Source organism: Haliotis rufescens, unplaced genomic scaffold (assembly GCF_023055435.1).
Source record: "Haliotis rufescens isolate VD_foot unplaced genomic scaffold, xgHalRufe1.0.p SCAF_11, whole genome shotgun sequence".
NCBI classification, from domain to species: domain Eukaryota; kingdom Metazoa; phylum Mollusca; class Gastropoda; order Lepetellida; family Haliotidae; genus Haliotis; species Haliotis rufescens.
In genome coordinates this window covers 6434079-6453879 of record NW_025963791.1, presented here as the reverse complement: position 1 = coordinate 6453879, position 19801 = coordinate 6434079, and the positions used below count along the sequence as shown (strand labels likewise).

The 19801-nt window shown below is 40.1% G+C and overlaps 1 protein-coding gene across 1 annotated transcript; it reads left to right on the top strand.

Annotated features, from left to right (window-relative positions):
• The first annotated feature begins 7223 nt into the window (after nt 1-7223).
• LOC124134285 (temperature-induced lipocalin-1-like) lies at nt 7224-12015 on the top strand. Its single transcript, XM_046499019.2, has 4 exons — nt 7224-7400; nt 7726-7789; nt 9364-9519; nt 10805-12015. Exons 1-4 carry the CDS (start codon nt 7269-7271, stop codon nt 11047-11049), a joined length of 597 nt encoding a protein of 198 aa, XP_046354975.1. The 5' UTR covers nt 7224-7268; the 3' UTR covers nt 11050-12015.
• Nucleotides 12016-19801: the final 7786 nt, after the last annotated feature.

Here is a 19801-nt window from a genome sequence, read left to right as displayed (position 1 = left end):
GAGGAAAGATATCCGCACTTGTTCAACGTTATAGACAATCATGGCGAACACAGGTCATGCACTGACATCGACGCCCCAGCGTGCAATGGACAAGAATTGTACAACTTTGGCAGAACTGGCAGAGGGTACTCTTCATGGACGAGTCCCTGTAGACGTAGTGGCGAACGCCTGGCGCCTTGATACATCCAAGGGATCCACCCACATGGAGTAGTTGGTGTAATGGTATAAGGAGGCATTTGCGATGACCAGTAACGGAGCCTTATGATCATAAATGGTAACCTGAACGCTCAAAGATACAGAGATCAAGTTACAATGCCATGATCACGTGCAAGGCCCCAGGGAACAATTCTGCAACACTCCACACAATTCTGCAACACTCCACACAATTCTGCAACACTCCACACAATTCTGCAACACTCCACACAATTCTGCAACACTCCACACAATTCTGCAACACTCCACACAATTCTGCAACACAACCATGCAAGGCTCCACACAGCACGAGTCATCCAGGACGACCCAAAGAACAACAATGTGCAGGTCCAGCCACGGCCTGCATGTTCAGCGGATATGAACCCAATTGAACATGCACCCAGTTGACATACACTCTTGAACAAAGTTTGGGATACTCAGAAAAACTTAAAATTTCCAAAATTGTAAGAAACATTAGTTTCTAGTAATAGTTAGAACACATTACAACCGGCAGGAAAGTATGACAGAAGATGTTATGACCGCCAACGATCTTGAAGGACAATAGTAGTAAGGTAGAAAATTTTAAAGTTGACGTTTTTGGAGTGATTCCGCCACGATTTGTCAAACATGCATTCACTCTACGAGGCATATTGCGCCTGAGTCTCCCAATGGCGATTTGAGGGAGTCTGACCCGCTACTCTTACATTGCCTGGCCAAGTTCAGCCAACGTGGTCAGCGGCCTATGACGTTGACGCAGCGTCTCCCTCTTATGTCCCACACGTGTTCAATGGGGGAAAGGTCTGGGCTCTTTGCTGGCCAATCTATGGATGTTGTGCTGATAAAAGTGAGCATTGACAATTCGTGCACAGTGAGCACGGGCGTTGTCGTCCTGAAGGACAACACGTCGACCCACAAGCCTTGCAAACGGGAGTACAAAGGGTGTCAGAATGTTGTCCCGATAGTACTGTCCAGTGACCCTTCCTTACACAATATGGAGTGGGGTTCGCTCAGTCATACTGATCTCTCAGCATAAAAAAAACACCGCCAAATCTGCCATCAGGTCTCAGGTTGACATTGGCTTGATTTTGATTTCGACGTCGCCACACACGACCCCGTCTATAAGGGAAGTGCAAAGTGAATCGGGACTCATAATGACACGGACCAGCGACGATTATCCCGGTGGCCACGTCTGTTGGCGATATGGCGATTTGTAAGGGGCGGCACAACATGAAGCCGTCGAACATGGATATGACCTGCATAAAGACGGTTTCTTATCGTTTGATATGTAACTCGTACTTTAGTAGCCTGATGAAGGTTTGCAGAAATTTGATTCGCCGTCTGAGCGTGCGTTAATGCCAGTTTTGTTTTGTTTCTTTGAGGAAACAAAGACGAGAGCCATTTGAATGTTTCGGTGAGAGCCATTTGAATGTTTCATGTTTTATCAACCCAGCCAGCGAGCCTGACCACCCGATCCCGTTAGTCGCCTCTTATGACAAGCATAGTCGCCTTTTAATACGTCTTGTTATTAACAATCCTATACTTTTTCACATGTTGTTTTCACTTTACTGTGGTCCTGCAGACGTTGAAAGATTAAGTCATAAGGCGAGGAGACCAGTCCGCAGGCTCGGCGACTTCATTTGTTTGTTTGTTGTTTAACGCCGCACTCAGCAATATTCGAGCTATATTACGGCGGTCTGTAAATAATCTAGCCAGGACCAGACAATCCAATGACTGGCATCATGAGCATCGATCTACGCCCGGGGATCAGTACTCGTAGAATCCCGAATGACGTCATCAGACAGCTGGCAACATCATCAGGGCGACGACGACCTGTTGTAGCGTGCAATAATGCAGCTGTCGGACACATAATTTATTTTATTAGTCACCTAGCAACGACATTAACAGGAACAATTTAAGTTTTGCAATTAGAGTCTATTTCCAAGTTAGAAAGTGAATGGTCTTTTGGGACCTCAGGTGTGCTCAGCACACATTTCGACCGTATGTTTCTTAATCTGATTCTATCAGATGATGACCAAATTGATTGCATTCATGTCGACAAGGATAATTGTCTTTGTTTTGCTTTTACTCCCATTCAAACTTAGTGAATGTTTGCTGTGTCATCAGTGTGTATTTAAAGTATGTAATTCGTACAAATCTACACAATTTATGACACAGAACAAATTTCTTTCCAAATTTCAAAATTAAAACCCCAGTGCCCCGGGTACGTATATCTGTTACATTTTGTTGTTTACAAAACCCTTTTGGTTTCTTGTTTGATGTTGACCAAAGCTGTTAAATTGCTTTTGGCCTAAGGAGTGAAAATTGAGCTTATGTCTGAGATTCTGAAACTGTTTTGGAACCAAAGACAGTGGTCACTTGCAACTTTGCAAATATCTTTGGACCGGTCAGTAAAAACATATTTGTGAGAATAGTACTTTGCTCCTAATTGGTAAAATCTATGTTGGCATTCCAAAGGATAAACATTTGTTTAAGTGAGGGAGAGTCTACTCTGGCTTCAGCAACTGCCAAGGAGAAGACAGATGTTGGTAAGGGTTATATGATAATGAGATCAATTTAGCTGCAAGTATTTATGGTTTCACTTTGATACCAAATTGCGGAAGCAGCTTTGGTTTATTACATACCCATGTCGTGAGTTTACTATGACTTCATGATATACCCATGTTGTAAGTTTACTATGAGTTCGTTATATACACATGTCGTGAGTTTACTATGACTTCATGATATACCCATGTCGTGAGTTTACTATGAGTTCATGATATACCCATGTCGTGAGTTTACTATGAGTTCATGATATACCCATGTCGTGAGTTTACTATGAGTTCATGATATACCCATGTCGTGAGTTTACTATGAGTTCATGATATACCCATATTGTGAGTTTACTATGAGTTCATGATATACCCATGTTGTAAGTTTACTATGAGTTCGTTATATACACATGTCGTGAGTTTACTATGAGTTCATGATATACCCATGTCGTGAGTTTACTATGAGTTCATGATATACCCATGTTTTGAGTTTACTATGAGTTCATGATATACCCGTGTTGTGAGTTTACTATGAGTTCATGATATACCCATGTTGTGAGTTTACTATGAGTTCATGATATACCCATGTCGTGAGTTTACTATGAGTTCATTATATACCCATGTTGTGGGTTTAACGGAGTAAACGTCTACAAGCTATGTTACGTTGGGGTTTTCTTTCACATTAATCCGTCACGCGGTGACATAAATGAAGTAGTGATACAAAATAACGTCAGAAAAGTTTATTAAATCTATGTTAGATTTGATTATGAAACGTTGTCGTCACATTAGTATGGTTGTTTGTTTGTTGTTTTACGTCGCACTCGGCAATATTCCAGATATATGACGGCGGTCTGTAAATAATCAAGTCTGGACCAGACAATCCAGTGATTGGCACCATTTATAGTTACCATGCCGCAGTTTAACATGAATACCCCACCCAGACACAGTAACCCAACCAGTCCTTGTTTTAACCCCTTAATGGATGATAGAGTCGGTAACTTACTGTGTACATATGGAACGACCCATGAAGATCCGGGGTAGAATAGGTCTTCAGCAACCCATTCTTGCCGTAAATGGCGACTATGCTTGTCGTAAGAGGCGACTAACGGGATCGGATGGTCAGGCTCGCTGACTTGATTGATGCATGTCATCGTATTCGAATTGCGTGGATCGATGCTCACGATGTCAATCACTGGACTGTCTGGTTAAGATTCGATTATTTACTGGAATATTGCAGAGTGCGGCGTTAAACAACAAACAAAACATATGGAAGGTTTGATCAACTAAACACCCCCATCCCTTTACTCGAAGCCCTAGATGCTTTTAAACATATAAAGCAGACGAAATCACCAGGATAAGACGGTATTACATAAGAACCACTTCAACACCCTAGAGGTATAATCTCATATATATTTTTTCGACTTTTCAATACAATTCTCTCCAGTGCAGAATTGTGGAAATTACTCGGATTAATAGTGTAAAGCGATTATAGGTCCGCTTCATAAGATAGGACCGGCGATAACATGCACAACCACAAAGGAATATCATTACTGACAGTTATATAAAAAAAAATCACTAAAATACTTAATGAGAAATTACAGAAAAGGTCAAATGACAATGATATAAATGAAAATCAAGCATGATTTAGAAAAAGGATATGCCTCGTTCGACAATATCTTCACATTATTTGATTAGCAAACACCTATGCAAAATCAGATAGAACATTTTATTGACTGTTTGTTGACTTCGCAAAGGCAGTTAACTGTGTAAATCACTCTTATCTATGGTATCGACTTTTTTTCAAAAACTAAAATGAATATTCAGAAAACTATTTACTCCGCGGTCGAAATAGTTTTCTGTATTTTCATTTTAGTTTTTGACATTTTCGCTTTTGTTTTTGACATTTTAATGTTAGTTTTTGACACTTTCGCTTCACATTTCAGCGATTCAGTAGCTACTTGAAAGTACATTATCCATGTTTTCGGTTGTTTTTATACATGATTTATCACATATTGGTATGACAAATTGTGTTAATTTGCAAAAGGTTACGACAAAAGTAAGCGAAATATCAAAATATTGAAAAACAGACTCCATGTCCATGGCCACCGTAGAAATGTGCTGCTCCTTCAGTTGAAACCTTTGTAAACTTGACGAATGTTCAGGTTTACATACTGTTCCGAATCTATACGAGATATGGTGTGAGGAGTTGCGTCCCTTTGCCTTGTCATCGTCATGTTTGTATAACCGATATGCCCTTGTTATAGTCCTCAGTTTGTCAGCACGATACCGGTGCCTGTGGGTTTTACCAAAATGGTAATGGTCTAAGACCTGTGTCACCTACGGCTCTTCTAATCAAGCTGACGCCCCTCATGGTTTATTCCCCCTGCAGTGTTTTATTGCACGATAAACGACGACCTAGACAACGAACAACTCATTAGACACTCCCCTCTCAAAAATAACGTCGTCATCATCTGTGACGACATCAAGTTACGAGCGCACGTTCAATTTATTATATACTTTTTGTGTAGTTGTATACTAGAAAATTAATTATTTCATTACAAACGTAATACATTGAAACGCAAATTCTCCCCACCTAACACACAGGGACGGGTCACCACCCCTTGTATTTGCGATTAAAAAAGTAGTTTAGTGTTTGTAAAATCATTAAAAAAAAATATAAACAAAAGTAACAACAACAAAAATTATGGTCGCGAAAATTCTGTATCACACAATAGTTATGATTATATATAAAGTCAACTTTAACAAAAATTATTCTTGAAAACTTCGAGACTGCTGTTTGAAGCGAAAGAAGACACGCTGGTCAAGTAACAAAAATGGCGCTTTGCGAAACGAACGGTCTCGATTGGCGAGTTAAGTGAAAAAAATACAGTTTATAACGGAACATTTTCAAGAGAAAAACAAACGCCATGATGTGACATTAACTCCCTAAATGGCCATCTGTTCATATTTTGCCCTGTCAGTGTGGAGAACTAACGTAAAAAGGAAGTCAACATTTTAAGAACGGGTCAGACACTTACGATAAAGGGAGACAATTTAAGATGAGGTCATTCTTATATGACAATAGTTCCGTTAAAGTGTTATGTTCACAGCAGTAAAATATCAATTGTTATGTTCACTGGAATGAAAATATCCCTTTTCTCAACTTCAGAAAACTCCGTCTTCCACACTGAAGTATATAATAAACCACACTTCGTTCTTCATTGTCTGGGGCGGTCGGGTAGCCGAGTGGTTAAAGCGTTCGCTCGTCACGCCGAAGACCCGGGTTCGATTACCCACGTGGGAACAATGTGTGAAGCCCATTTCTGGTGTCCTCCGTCGTGATATTGTTGGAATATTATAAAAAAAGCGGTGTAAAACCATACTCACTCACTCTTCATTGTTCTTTGCGATTTATCGCGTAGCTATCTTATGTAACTGGATATAAAACGTCAATATATAGAGTCTCAGGTTTCTGCCGAAACAGATTCCATTTGGTGTAAAAGGCAAAATAGCGGTGAAAATTATATGAACGAATCACTGAAAATCAGTGATGACACCAGGTGTTCGCGAAAAGGACAAGCCTGTCCTTCCCTTCTGGCACTCACACAATTTGCATACAATTGAAAGTGTTTGATACACCATGCTAAAAATAACATTTGTTATGTTATGTTTGTAAGGAAATACTGTTCAAAGAGGCGTGGAACCAAACGCACTCACTCATTTTATCGTAAACTGTTATGGTTGGTTCTCAGTTTTAACGATGTTGTACTTTCAATTGGGGTGGGGTCCATTTGACAATCACACAACGATGTATACATGTATTGCAGTGATGTGTATCCTGTCACTGGGTCACGTTACGTCCACCCCGACCCTGGATCTCAAACCTTACATCTAACTGTACACTCACTAAAACATCAAATCTGAATCTTGACTTAGTAAGCCTTAAAGTAAGATTGACCAAACAAACTTACTACTAACCCCACATGAGCTCGAATACCGTCAGTAAGCCAAGATGGTTGTTACTGATCTAATATGAGACCGTATACCGTCAGTAACAGCCATTATGGATTTTGCTACACCAACTTCATATATTTCACATGAAAATTCTGGAACAGAAATTCGTTATTCGACACTGTATTGTGTTTTAGTATAATTAATTGTGACTGTGCTAAGACATTTGTTAAAGAAACCACGTTCCTGACTTTATTAATAAATATTTTTGAGAAATAAGCTCACAGTGGACGCCTCGCCCAGTATCATTCTGCTAACCTAATATGACACCGTATACGGCAACCAAAGACACTATAACTAATGATAATTATGCCAGTTGCCCCAATTACGTTGTATAACCTATTGACGGATTTCTACACGCGATATATAACGTTAAGATAAGCGACTTAGGGATAGTCCCCTATCACGAGAATAGAAAACGTGTCTGTTTTATAACCATCAACTCAGCTAAGGTATAAAGAGAATACAGGCCAACTGTTCCATCACAGAAGTCACAGGATCTCAACACACACCGACATGACAGCCTTATTCGTAGTCTCCGCTTTACTCGCCACAGCGTCAGGATTTGTCCTTGATACATTCATACACAAAACTCCTCACACCGTCACACAGCTCGACGATGCCAAGTATCTCGGTCGGTGGTATCAGGTGAGACAATAATATTGTTCTAATAAAATTAATCAAGCCTCGTGATACTGAAAAAAAATATTACAGGATTGCATTGTAGGAAAGAATCCCGTTTCTTGCAGACTATAATAAGTGACATTATGTTTGTTATTTTAAAAAAATGAGCACCTGTTTCTGATGAAATAATTTGTAAGTTCCTGTACATTAAAAAAATAATGGCGATCTCAAACAAAAATGACGATTTGTTGGAGTCAACCGTGATATACCTGGGACATTGCCGACTTCGGCGTTAAACTTGCACTCACTCACTCCTCACTCACTCATGGTGTGCATGTTTTTGTCACAGATGTGGTCAAGCGAGTCAGTGGGGAAATGGTTTGAACAAGGAGCGAAATGTGTGACGGCGGATTGTAAGTACAACTTTTTTGGTTTGTTTGTTGTTTAACAGCACACTCAGCAATATTCCAGCTATATAACGGCGGTCTGTAAATAATCTCGTCTTGACCATACAATCCAGTGATTGACATCATGGATATCGATCCACGCAATTGGGATACGATGACATGCATCAACCAAGTCAGCGAGCCTGACCACCCGATCCCGTTCGACCAGCATAGTCGCCTCTTACGGCAAGCATGGGTTTGCTGATGACCTATCTAAACCAGATCTTCGCGGGTCGTAAGTTCAACTAGAAATGTTACTTTAAAGATATGCTGATGTTGTGCATGTGTGTCTGTGTGTGTATACGAAACATAACACTATAACTATTTACCCCAATTGTAAAGAAATACATTGAAAGTGTTCCCATTTTTGTCAGAGATTTCTGTTGGAAAACAATGTCCAAGGGAAAACTGGGAAAATACAAACAATTGCCTCAGGTTTGGAAAACAAATAAGAATGTGATAATTTCGCTGAACATGCGTGATGTCCTGAAATAAAAGTGTTTTGCAAATTGTTGGGTTCCTCTTACCAGACAAGAATTGTATGTCGTGAAGAAGTGTCCGAAAAGAATTGTATGTCGTGAAGAAGTGTCCGAAAAGAATTGTATGTCGTGAAGAAGTGTTCGAAAAGAATTGTATATCGTGAAGAAGTGTCCGAAAAGAATTGTATATCGTGAAGAAGTGTCCGAAAAGAATTGTATGTCGTGAAGAAGTGTCCGAAAAGAATTGTATGTCGTGAAGAAGTGTTCGAAAAGAATTGTATGTCGTGAAGAAGTGTCCGAAAAGAATTGTATGTCGTGAAGAAGTGTCCGAAAAGAATATTGGCCGGTTCTAAATGTGCCTTTTAGTTTAACTGTCAGCGTTGTAAGCAGAGTATCAATGACAACATTGTTTTAAGCGAATCATATTTCTTTATAACAAATTCCGCAAGGAGTCGGGGAATAAGCCCACTATACCACTCAGAGTCCCCACGTCACACGTTTTCGAGCCTCACCTCTTAACAATACGCGCTAAATGACGTAATCAAGATAGAAACGTCAACGCTCACTAAAGACATCAACGTGTTCGCCACTTGCCGCTGAGGTTATGTTGCGAATAAAGCTACACGAGGAATGCTATTCAATGCGCTATGAAAACATTCCTCAAAAGACTTAATTTCAGTGTATTGGGATTGTTATAATACTTCTTCGGCTCTCGGTAACCTATAACACGAGGAAATATCACAGGAACTCGTTATTGGTCAGTGAATAAAATATGTACACCCTATATGCACTTCTCTGCTTACATATAGGGGGTATATATTTATTTACTGACCAATAACGAGTTCCTGTTGGATATATAGACTACTGAGGGTCGGGATGTCACAATGAATGACCTGGCCAGTTGCGTGTCATTGTGCCCAGACGACGTGGGTCGTTACACACTGTCAACCACTAGTTTGCCTGGCCCAAGATACGTCTAGTTACCGTTGCTGGAATATTGCTGAATAAAACAACATTCGCTCACTCATTATGGTCAGCTCCATGTCACGTTCTGTATTTAAGATGGCCTCAGCCCTGACGGTCGCATCACTGTCCTCAACTCTGAACGTGTTAGCAGCCCTACTGGTCACCTCAAGGTCATCCACGGCTTCGTCAACAAGACCGCCGTCGTCGGACAGCTGAAAGTTTCCCTTGAAACTGTCCCTTTCGCAGCCCCATGTAAGTATACTTCGCTTCCTAAGAACGGCAAAAAAACAGTTCGGTGGTCTGGTCGATAGAGCGTCCGCCCCGAGAACAGAAGGTCAATGGTTCGATCCCCTCGCCGCGTCATACCAAAAGACGTTAAGATAGTACTTGCTGTTGCCCACCATGTCGCTTTGCACTTAGGGGCTACAAGAAGGTCCGGTCGGATTCATTATACTGTGTGTCAGTCGGGTTTCCATTTTAAACTGCAGCATTGTATTTTAGTGGGCTAGTACATTAAAACTTGCGTAAGTCCGAACTAGTACAATCAGCCACACAACCATACATGCAAGTCACAACAATCTTGACCTCATTTCACCCTACCTTCAAAAGTCTCACGTGATAGATACATGACATTGATTACATTATTGGGAGATAAAGGTTATCCTGGAAACAATAAAAGGCGAAGTCGAGCATCTGTTTGTTTGATAGTGCGTCTATATGTAGCGTTAGGCACGACTCTCTGGCTCTCTTCTAGTGTTTACACTCAAACAGATTTAGAAAATATGCTGTCAAATCACAAGGTTGAGTAGCTCGCATCCTTATCTCAGTGAGGTAGCACTATGAAACCGGCATTAGTTCGGGCAAGTACTTTTATATCATAGTTTGTTGAGTGATATTTTGCCTCAAAACCATTTGTTGTTGGTCGGAATTTATTAAATTAAAGTCTTCCGTTATATATTCTTTGAAGAATGTGAGGGCCGGTATGATAAGGAAAAAATAAATTCTCTATGTTTCCATTACCATTGTTTCGAAATTCGACTGGACTTTTATAGCGTTGAATGGGAACAAAGTCACACATTGTTTGGAGTAGGGGGCCGACCATTTGATAGTCTTTAAGGGTTGGAGGGGCCTGGGAGCTTGTATCGAGATTAGATATTTATATATTTATAAATTTATATTTATATTTTCAGTTATATCTATTTTTTAGATTTGAAACTATGATCCTGGATATTTTAGAAAGAAAAACACATTGCAACAATGTAATTTTGGGGCAAACATTTCTTTTCAACATTCTGAAGCACAATTATTTTTTTCAAGAATTTTCGGGGACAATAATTTATATATTTTTTTATTTTTTCATAAAAACCCAGCCACCAAGTTCCGTCAGCAAACTGTAGAACGTAGTCCCTCTTTCCGTCAATGTATCACATACTGATCCCATTCAATTTTCTTATTATGTAATCATCAACCAATTACCTTGTCAATTTATCATAACATGGACAGATGACAATGACTTGCATGAATGTATTTCCTTCAGACTGGGTGCTGAAACTGGGCCCGGCTACATTCGGCGCAAACAAGCAATACCAGTACAGCATTGTCAGTGACAACATCGAGGGGACGCTGTTCGTTCTGGCACGTGACCGACAGGTGTTCAAAGCCCAATACGAGGCTGAAGTACTGAAGTTCCTCAGTGAACAGGGATTCACAACATTCTACAACAAACCAATCCGCACGTACCAGGAATCGGATTGTGTTTACAACCCAGACAAGGGACACTAAAATATATGGTGGCTAGGACACGTGCTACCATCACTATTTGATAGTGATAAATAAACACAGCTTATGATGATAACGCAGAACGGAGATTTTTTTATGATTATAGAAAGTGTTTTGTCGCTATTGTCTTCATATTCCTGTCTGGAGGAAGTCTAACTTGAAATTTAATTAGTCTTATGTAGGTCAGATATCTGTTATTTCAATTTGGATCCGAACGCTTAACGATAAATTGATGTTTACATACTAAAGGCATCTTAGGTTTGAAGTAGGGAATGGAATTGGATACCTGATTTTGACCAATCAGAATCAAGCATTCTTCAGTGTCATGGTAGAGTCCAAGTATGCCGAAATGAATACTTGTATTCTACCAGTGTGTTGGATGGCCAGGAATCAATCGCTATCATGGGTTCAATAGATTCTTGATTATGATTGTTGCTAAATAGGGAAGGTCTCCAAAAAGACAGAAATATGAAAAATATGAAATTAGGCACGTCTTCTTCAGAATGCTTTTACGTATCAGAACGGACGCTCAAAGCAATTCTGTATGCGACCTCTATGTCTATTTCACATGGGTGGTCTTTTAGGTTGAAAATTCGACAAATAACATGCACATTTCTATGTGTTTTTCATTTTAAATTTTTCAAACATTTTTCCCTTCTTGTTCTGGTCTGCCATTTGGGTGTAGGCGTTCATCATACATTTAGACGAGAGATTTATTATATATGTAAGTTATAAGGAAGTAGAACATGTGTTTAACTCTCAAGTCTTATCAAATTGAGTTTTTAATTGAATGCGATGAATTGTGCTGAATCAACGTTGCAGCAGCATTGTTTGGGCTATTCGCGGCTGAATGACTTATACTGTGCTTTACACACAATAATTGCGGTCAGCGTATGATGGTGTTGTATATATATTGTTGAAATGGTGATGTGTGGTAATCGTTCATTAAACAGAACATTTTTGTTAAAACTTGTGTTTGTGTTTGTGTTAAAAGGGTGTATCGAATACATTATGTCCAAAATGCTGTTTTGCGCTCATTGGTTTTGAAGTACCATTTTGGACTAAAAGCAAAACAGAGCCACAAGTTTCTGTAGCTCACCTAAACGTTTTATTGTTATATTAGATTAGTGTGGTCATAGCAAAGTGTTAGGAGTAATAAGTCTAAGAAATAACAGATGTTTCTACACAGCAGACAACTGCTCTGTATGTTCAGTAACCCACACATTTATACATGCATAACTGGCTTTATAGAGAGACATAATTAAACTCCATGGTGATTGTTGTGGCACTAAATGCAGTAATGGAAAACCTAAGGCAAGAAGCTGGAATTCACCAGATTGTGTGTATTACATACAAGTATGAAAGATTTCATATGACGAAAACACTATAATGATGTTTAAAATATATTATTTGTTCGTTTCTGTGTTGTTAAACGCCTTAATATTCCAGGTATATGAATGTGGTGTGTAAATGAACGAGTCTCAAAGAGACAATCAAGAGGTTAACATTCTGAGCATCGATCTACGCATTGGGATACGATGATATGAATCAACCAAGTCAGCGAGCTTTCTTGTGATGTTCTGTACAACTTCTAACTTGGTTGATTGTGTTTCGTTAATACATAAACATGTTATATTAATTAAACAAGGTATGGAATAATTGTTGTTAGTGCATGGTGGAGGCATGTCCATTGTGCTCACTGTACAGTCAATGTTCAAAGTGGTTAGTTTACATTTCATGTCTTGATTGTACGAATGTAAGAAATTAGACACCTGATACGCAACCATCTTGAAAAACAACCACATCTGCACTGTCGTATTACAATTACATCTTTACATGAATATTGAAAATGTACGTTTATATATATACAGCATGTGCAACGCCAACTCGTTTGCAACAGATATTTTCAAGTTTTTAATCAATGTGCTCACGTGATTTGATTCACTTCGCGATCTAAGACCCGTTTTCTCACAATATAGATCTTGATTATCGATCAGACCGTCTTGACTGGGCGCCGCAATTTTGTCTTAAGCAAATGCAAGTGATATGAGAGGTGGAATCTGATTGGTCCATAGGAGAGGCATAGAAGGGACTTAATTTGTAACAGCCACTGGTTGCGCTGCGATCGAGCCCAGGAATTCCAGCCTTATTCGGCAACATTCGTCACCACTTTCCCCTTTCCGTCACCTGCAAGAAATAACTCGAGTTGGTCACGAATGATTCGGCAAGGATGGAAACTGGACTTTTAAAGTAATTCAACTCCCTTGCCTCGGGAAGATAAACGATGAAATACATATTAAATATAAAGTCACCAAGTCATCGACATAATCGCAGAATCTCTTGATCTTTGAATTAACGTTGAAATATTTGTGATATATTTTGATCGATCTTCTGAAGTTTTGAGCTCTTATATGGCATAAATACCAAGATCAGTTCCTTCACAAGATTGCTTTCCTTCAGACTGTTTAATATTATCTATCATTGAAGACTCTGAAGCAGATTGTATTGGGTTATCTCAAAAGGCTCGCCACAGCATTTATGATTTAATGTTGATGCATCCGTGTGTGAAAAAAATTAAGTGAACAGGTCTCTGTAAAATAACTCGGTGGATGGATCCTTATATAATAACTTTGTCCTTTGACTTCAGTGAATCAGATTTTAAAACCCCTTCACGTCACTGTCCATTGCACGCATTGTGCAAACGGCCTGCCCAATGCACGCAATGGGCACTTGCACAGATTGAGTGTAACAGATATACCCGAATGTGTGAAAATACTTGTGGCCTCTTTTCACGTCCTTGACATATAAACGGGCCTATTTCAATAGTTTACTGAAAATAGACCCGCGTCACGACTACACTGTGTAGTCATTGGAGATAGTAGTGTACACAAACCAGTGAGTTATTGACGACGACATTCAGGATGGATCTTACCAAATGCTTTACAGTGACAACCTTGTGTGCCCTGATGTTGATGTTTGACGGTTTACTCCATGATGTTGATTGTGACGTCATTTATCTGGTCGACTTGAGGCTGATGGTGCTACTGTTCGTCATCAACTTTAGAAATTGTGTATGTTCCCTTGGTATCAACATGCATGCTTACATATACATTAAATTTACTATCAGTTGTGTGAAACATCTCTTCCTTCAGAAAACAATGATACTTTGGGGAGCGTTATTATGTGTGTTGATTTCATGGCTGATTTATGTGACACGGGGAGTGATATTGTTGTTAGATGATCATATCGTGCAGCCAATCTATCAACCGCGGTTATTTTTTGAAAACGAAACAACTTTCGTTACTGATCCTGACGTCCTGCCCCCGAGGTTCACAGTAACATCGAGTGTATTTGATGGCGAAGACACGGAAATGGTTTGCTATCACGTGAACGGCATAACAGCTTGGCTATTCAATGGAGAACCACTGAGTGAGTCCTCGCGTCTTCATAGCTTTTTGCGAAAAGACACACGAAGGAGTTTTCAGAGCTTAAGATTACATTCCGTTACACATGGGGACTTTGGTACTTATTCTTTTGTCGTCAGATATCCGAATAGGACAGCATTTGAGCTTGTGCGTAAGGGGGTGTTGCAGCTTCGAAATGAATTCGTTCTGTATTCCATTCTGTGTGAATATATACTTCTAGAAGATGTCCTGCGATCGGACAAAGTTATGGTACCTTATGGTGGAATGTTTTGTGCGACATTTACGTTTGCCTCTTTCCTCGAAGACGACTACATGTACGTTGACAGGACAGTGAATGGGCAACCCATGGATCTTGTTTGTGATCCCAGTGAGAGTTGTTCATTGCTGCTGTGTTTATACAAGAGCTATTACCTCAGAGAAACAGTCTGGACAGGTGTTATATATTATGAACATGTAGATAATGATGCATATCATAAGTTTGTATATACCTTTTATCAGATGTGCATGTGCCCTAAAGCATTCGGAAAACATTCAGTGTCATATTTTCGGAGAGTTTTCAATCGTGAAAAGGGTATTTTTGAGCTAATTGAAATACAGCATGCCCAGTCTTACATCGTAGAGCCTTCACGATCAACGTTTCTGAACTGGATGATTGATGTATTAGGCTGGGCTCAACCTGCGGCTGGCAATACTACAATGAATGAACAGGCAATACAAGAGGTTTCGCTTTACAGTAAAGCTATTGAATATTGCGTGTGTATTTTCTTGGCAGTTTTATACATAATAACGGGTTCTCTAACGACCTCGTATTTCTTGATTTTTATATTCTTTATACGTCTTGTTTTATACATAAAAGCAAGGAAAACACGTACATTTAATCATACACGTACATTTATCCAAACACGCATATATATCTTGTGCTGTGAAGAGGACACCCGGTGGTCAGAGGTCAACATTCGTCCAGTCATCAAAACGGTAGGTCATGCCACCTACATACATCACATAGACACACATCCTGGTCAGACAGAACTGGAGGGCATCAGGACAGGGATGAGGATGTGTCAGACGTTTGCCATCGTGGTGTCAGTGTGTGCTGTTGAGGACCCGATATGGCGGTACCAGGTGGACATCATTCTGGACGGGCTTGCAAGGAGGGATGTGCCGGCCTTCAATGTCCTGGTTGTGAGACTTGATGGTGCTTGTTACCCAGCAATGAAGGATGTGATCCGTGTGAGGAATGTGACAACCATTGACTGGGAGGAAGGGAACAGACAGGAACCGTATGTTCAGGCCAGAAACGAGGAATTACTGCGTTGGTTGTTTGCATGTGATCCTCACGTGTACTTGGCCAATTGTTGACCAGACATCTGACTGCTGACACAGACTTATTTTACATCTAAAACAGTTAGATTCGCTTATTTAAGAACTGACTTTCACTTTGTATGAGTTCATTGGAGTATGAACCTTCATAGAAAGAGGGCTACAGTGTATGAACGTTGGGACTTGCGACGACGCACATACAATGTTTGGACCTCACTCTATGGATGTTCATGCTCCAATGAACTTACGCAAAGTGAAACTCAGTTCTTATAATTTTATATATCTCTATTTTGGAGGTCACCCCAGAAATGGGCTTCACACATTGTACCCATCTGGGGAAGCGAACCCGGATTTTCGGCGTTACAAGCGAACGCTTTGACCACTGGGCTACCCTACCACCCCTAATGAGTTCAAAACTAAAGGGTCCAAATGATCAGAAACAACGCTTCTGGTGTATTCGTGCTTGGGAATTCCCAGGGGTTTCCCCAGGAATGTGGAAGTAGTCTGTCAGTGTGTACGTCATTTCAAGAATTTCGTCAAATTGTGTCGTTCATACACTTTTGAACGTCAATTTCGCGGTCATGTGACCGACATCTCGTCAAATGGAAAAGCCGTATATCGTGTAAATGTCACATTAAAACATTATCAGACTGGCGGGTCTGTTTCTTCGGTAGATGCCACATGTCTGTTTCACAAACTCATGTAACTGTGACGGATCTATTTTAAATATGTGTAATAGTTGTCACTGATATGAGACACAATAGAATAATTAAAAGTTGGCTTCCTTTGTTAGCTTCTACCCTTTGTTATTTTCCACCTTTCCACCTTTTGTTTTCTTATTAATTTTGTTGTCCTTACATGTACATATATATGCTCTCTGCCTCATGGCATTCATTCACCTGATGAAGGAATAAGCATATACTCCGAAACGTTGTGTGTTCCTCATAATAAAGAAGTTGACATCAATATATTCTCTTCCTTATGTGTATCACTTCTAAATGCCTTTCAAAGAACTGTTGAAATATTCTTCAAAGTTGATCACAGCCTAAGTAGTGTGTTTCCAATATGTATCTGTCTGTATTCACCAGTGTACATGAGCATGCTATGGCTGATTCAGTAGTGAAATGGTGAGACAACATACCAAATCCCTTTGATTATTTTTCGACTGTGTTGGTACGTTTTACCAGAGTGTTATAGTTGGACTGGATATTAGTCTAACTGATCCGGGTCATCATAAACTTGACCCCAGCTGAGCTGTCAAAGCTGTCAAAGATCCACTGGTCATCCCTGACACTTCTCCTGAAGGAATGTAGCTTTTTGAAGTAGCAATCTCATTAAAATCACTCGCAAATAAAGTCGCCGCTAAAAGAGTGTACAATGTGGGGTATATTTGTGATCTGTAACGTTTTACGTTTCGTGAAGATCGAAATTTAAAATCGTGTGAGTAAGTATAAAATGTCAACGCAAAGGAACAACTGAGGGTCCAACTATTTAACGTCCGAGGACGCCCGGGAACGTCTGGGAGGTTTCATCATACGTCCGGAAACGTCCGGGAGGTTTCATCAGACGTCCGGAAACGTCCGGGAGGTTTCATCCGACGTCCGGAAACGTCCGGGAGGTTTCATCCGACGTCCGGAAACGTCCGGGAGGTTTCATCATACGTCCGGAAACGTCCGGGAGGTTTCATCAGACGTCCGGAAACGTCCGGGAGGTTTCATCAGACTTCCGGGAGTTTAAAATACAGTGCAGTCAATAAAACATGTCTTTCTCAGTTTGGTAAGATCGTGAGAATATCAACTGGCGTACGTGTTTGCCACGTGCAGCGGCCAGAAAATGGAAGTACCAGTAACCGGAAGTTTCTGGCCGCGTGGCAAACACGTGCGCCAGTTGATATTCTCACGATCTTACCAAACTGAGAAAGACATATATATGCTTTTATTCCTCCATAGGAGAGTACAAAACATGTTATAAGTTAACAGGGAAAAGGAGAGATTTTACATGATGGATTAAGAGTCACTTTAGAAGTTGCACGTATCATATAGTCTGGTTATCACAGATATTTGGAACAGTTCTTGACCCTCATCGGACAGGGAAACAGGAGGCTGGCAGGACAGGAGACTGCAGACAAGATCAGTGTCGGATCTATCTTGGAGATGGACACTGAGTTCCACAGGACCAATGTTGATGATGTCACACCACAGCATGTCTCGATACATGCTCAAAGTCTCACAATGACACAGGGCGTGTGTTAGAAAGTCGTCGTAGTGTAGACCACAGAGAAAGCAGCATCCTTGAACCACGCCAGGTCTCCAGAGGGCACATAAATGAACAATGAACGCACACTGTTTCTTAATGTTGGGTGGGCTTTTGCTATGAACCAGGCTGGGTGGGGCTTTCTGGTGGAATGGACTTTCCTGAAATGTTTAAGGTCGTGATCTAGAGATATTCGGGTATTGCATTCCTTCTCTTCATGGTCATGAATGAATTTCTTTACAATTACGCTATAGTACCGGACGTTTTACACTCAGTGAACCATCTGGGGCCACGCATGAACTTTTGAAACGTCTGTGTTTCAGTATTAGTTATTGAATAGTATACAGAATATGACACTATAAAAGAACATTATTTTTGTTCCATAAGCAAATTTACATTGTATCCTTCAAAGCCTACGTTACGAATACCTCGTTAATTCGAATAAAATTAAATCGTATTTGCTTCGCAGATTCACCATTTGAAAAGAATAGGGGCGTATGTAATTTTTTTCCAGCTATATGTTATTTTGTATAATTAATACAAGAACACAATTATATAGAATACACTTTATTATTTAGTATCATTCTCCTGGACGCTCCCTGGAATTGCCCGGACGCTCCCAGACGTTTCCGGACGCCCCCGGGCGTTATTTAGTAGGACCGTACAACTGATGTCAATTATCTGACGAAACAGATTCTATTTGGCGTCAATGGAAATGATGACATAAAGCCGAAGCGTTTTAGAAAGCTGACATCTGATTGGGTCAAGCACCCACGAATCCTTCAAAGTTTGCTCAGGGTTTACGCCTCCGATCTTTCTTTGATAGTTTTATCGTATCATAGTAAAAGATCTAATTTTAACGAGATTGCCAGCGTAGCCCTTACCAGTTTGTTTGGATTTGTTTTGTTTTTAATTCTTATATCATAAGATGTTTCCAGTCTTCTAATCTCAACTGTTATTGTTGCTATACTTCTTGTGCGCAATCCCATCTCCATCCTCGGTGTATACTACTCCAGTTTAGATTTATCATTGTTTCTTTGTAATCCCCAATAGCCCACAGCCTGTGCTGTGTATGTCTATGCTCACCTACACACTTTGCTTGTACTGCCTTCCTCTACCTCTAGCTGTGAGAGCGTTAAACAAAACAGTCTTTTTATAAAACCAGGTACATTGCCACTAGAGATTGAACTAGGTCGTTTCAGACTTCCACCCACTCCCCTCGAGGAAAGACAGTGTAGATATTGCAACTCTAAAGTAAGTAAGGATAAGAATTTATGGATAACTTCTTTGATAGGCATTTAGAAGTTGGAGTACTAAGCAAGGATAGTACGACAATAGTATCAAAGAAGTAACTCTAAAGTAATAGAAGACGAAGTTCACTTTCTGACAAAATGTCCATTTTACTCAGATATTCGATATCACCTTTGGAAGGAAGCTACTCTACTGGATCCACTCTTCCCACAGTTCTCAAACGTCGATCAGTTAATTTTACTGATGCAGTGCATACCTCTACAGAAACCCCTAGCCGCGATGGTGTTAGTGATGTTTCAACGCAGAGAGAAAACACTTATCAGTTTTCAGTTATATAAATATATATATATATATATATAGAGAGAGAGAGAGAGAGAGAGAGAGAGAGAGAGAGAGAGAGTGAGAGTGAGAAAGAGAGAGAATCTATTACAATGCGCAAACAGTATAGATTCCAGGTTGTCAGTGCGTCATATGCGTCATATGCGTCATAATATGAATGGGGTGTA

Bases quoted from the DNA above. Each gene is read 5' to 3' on its own strand.
- LOC124134285 (XM_046499019.2), top strand. From the start codon at position 7,269: ATGACAGCCTTATTCGTAGTCTCCGCTTTACTCGCCACAGCGTCAGGA. The intron at 7,790-9,363 runs GTAAGTACAACT...TCTGTATTTAAG, and splicing joins GAAATGTGTGACGGCGGATT to ATGGCCTCAGCCCTGACGGT. The intron at 9,520-10,804 runs GTAAGTATACTT...TATTTCCTTCAG, and splicing joins TGTCCCTTTCGCAGCCCCAT to ACTGGGTGCTGAAACTGGGC.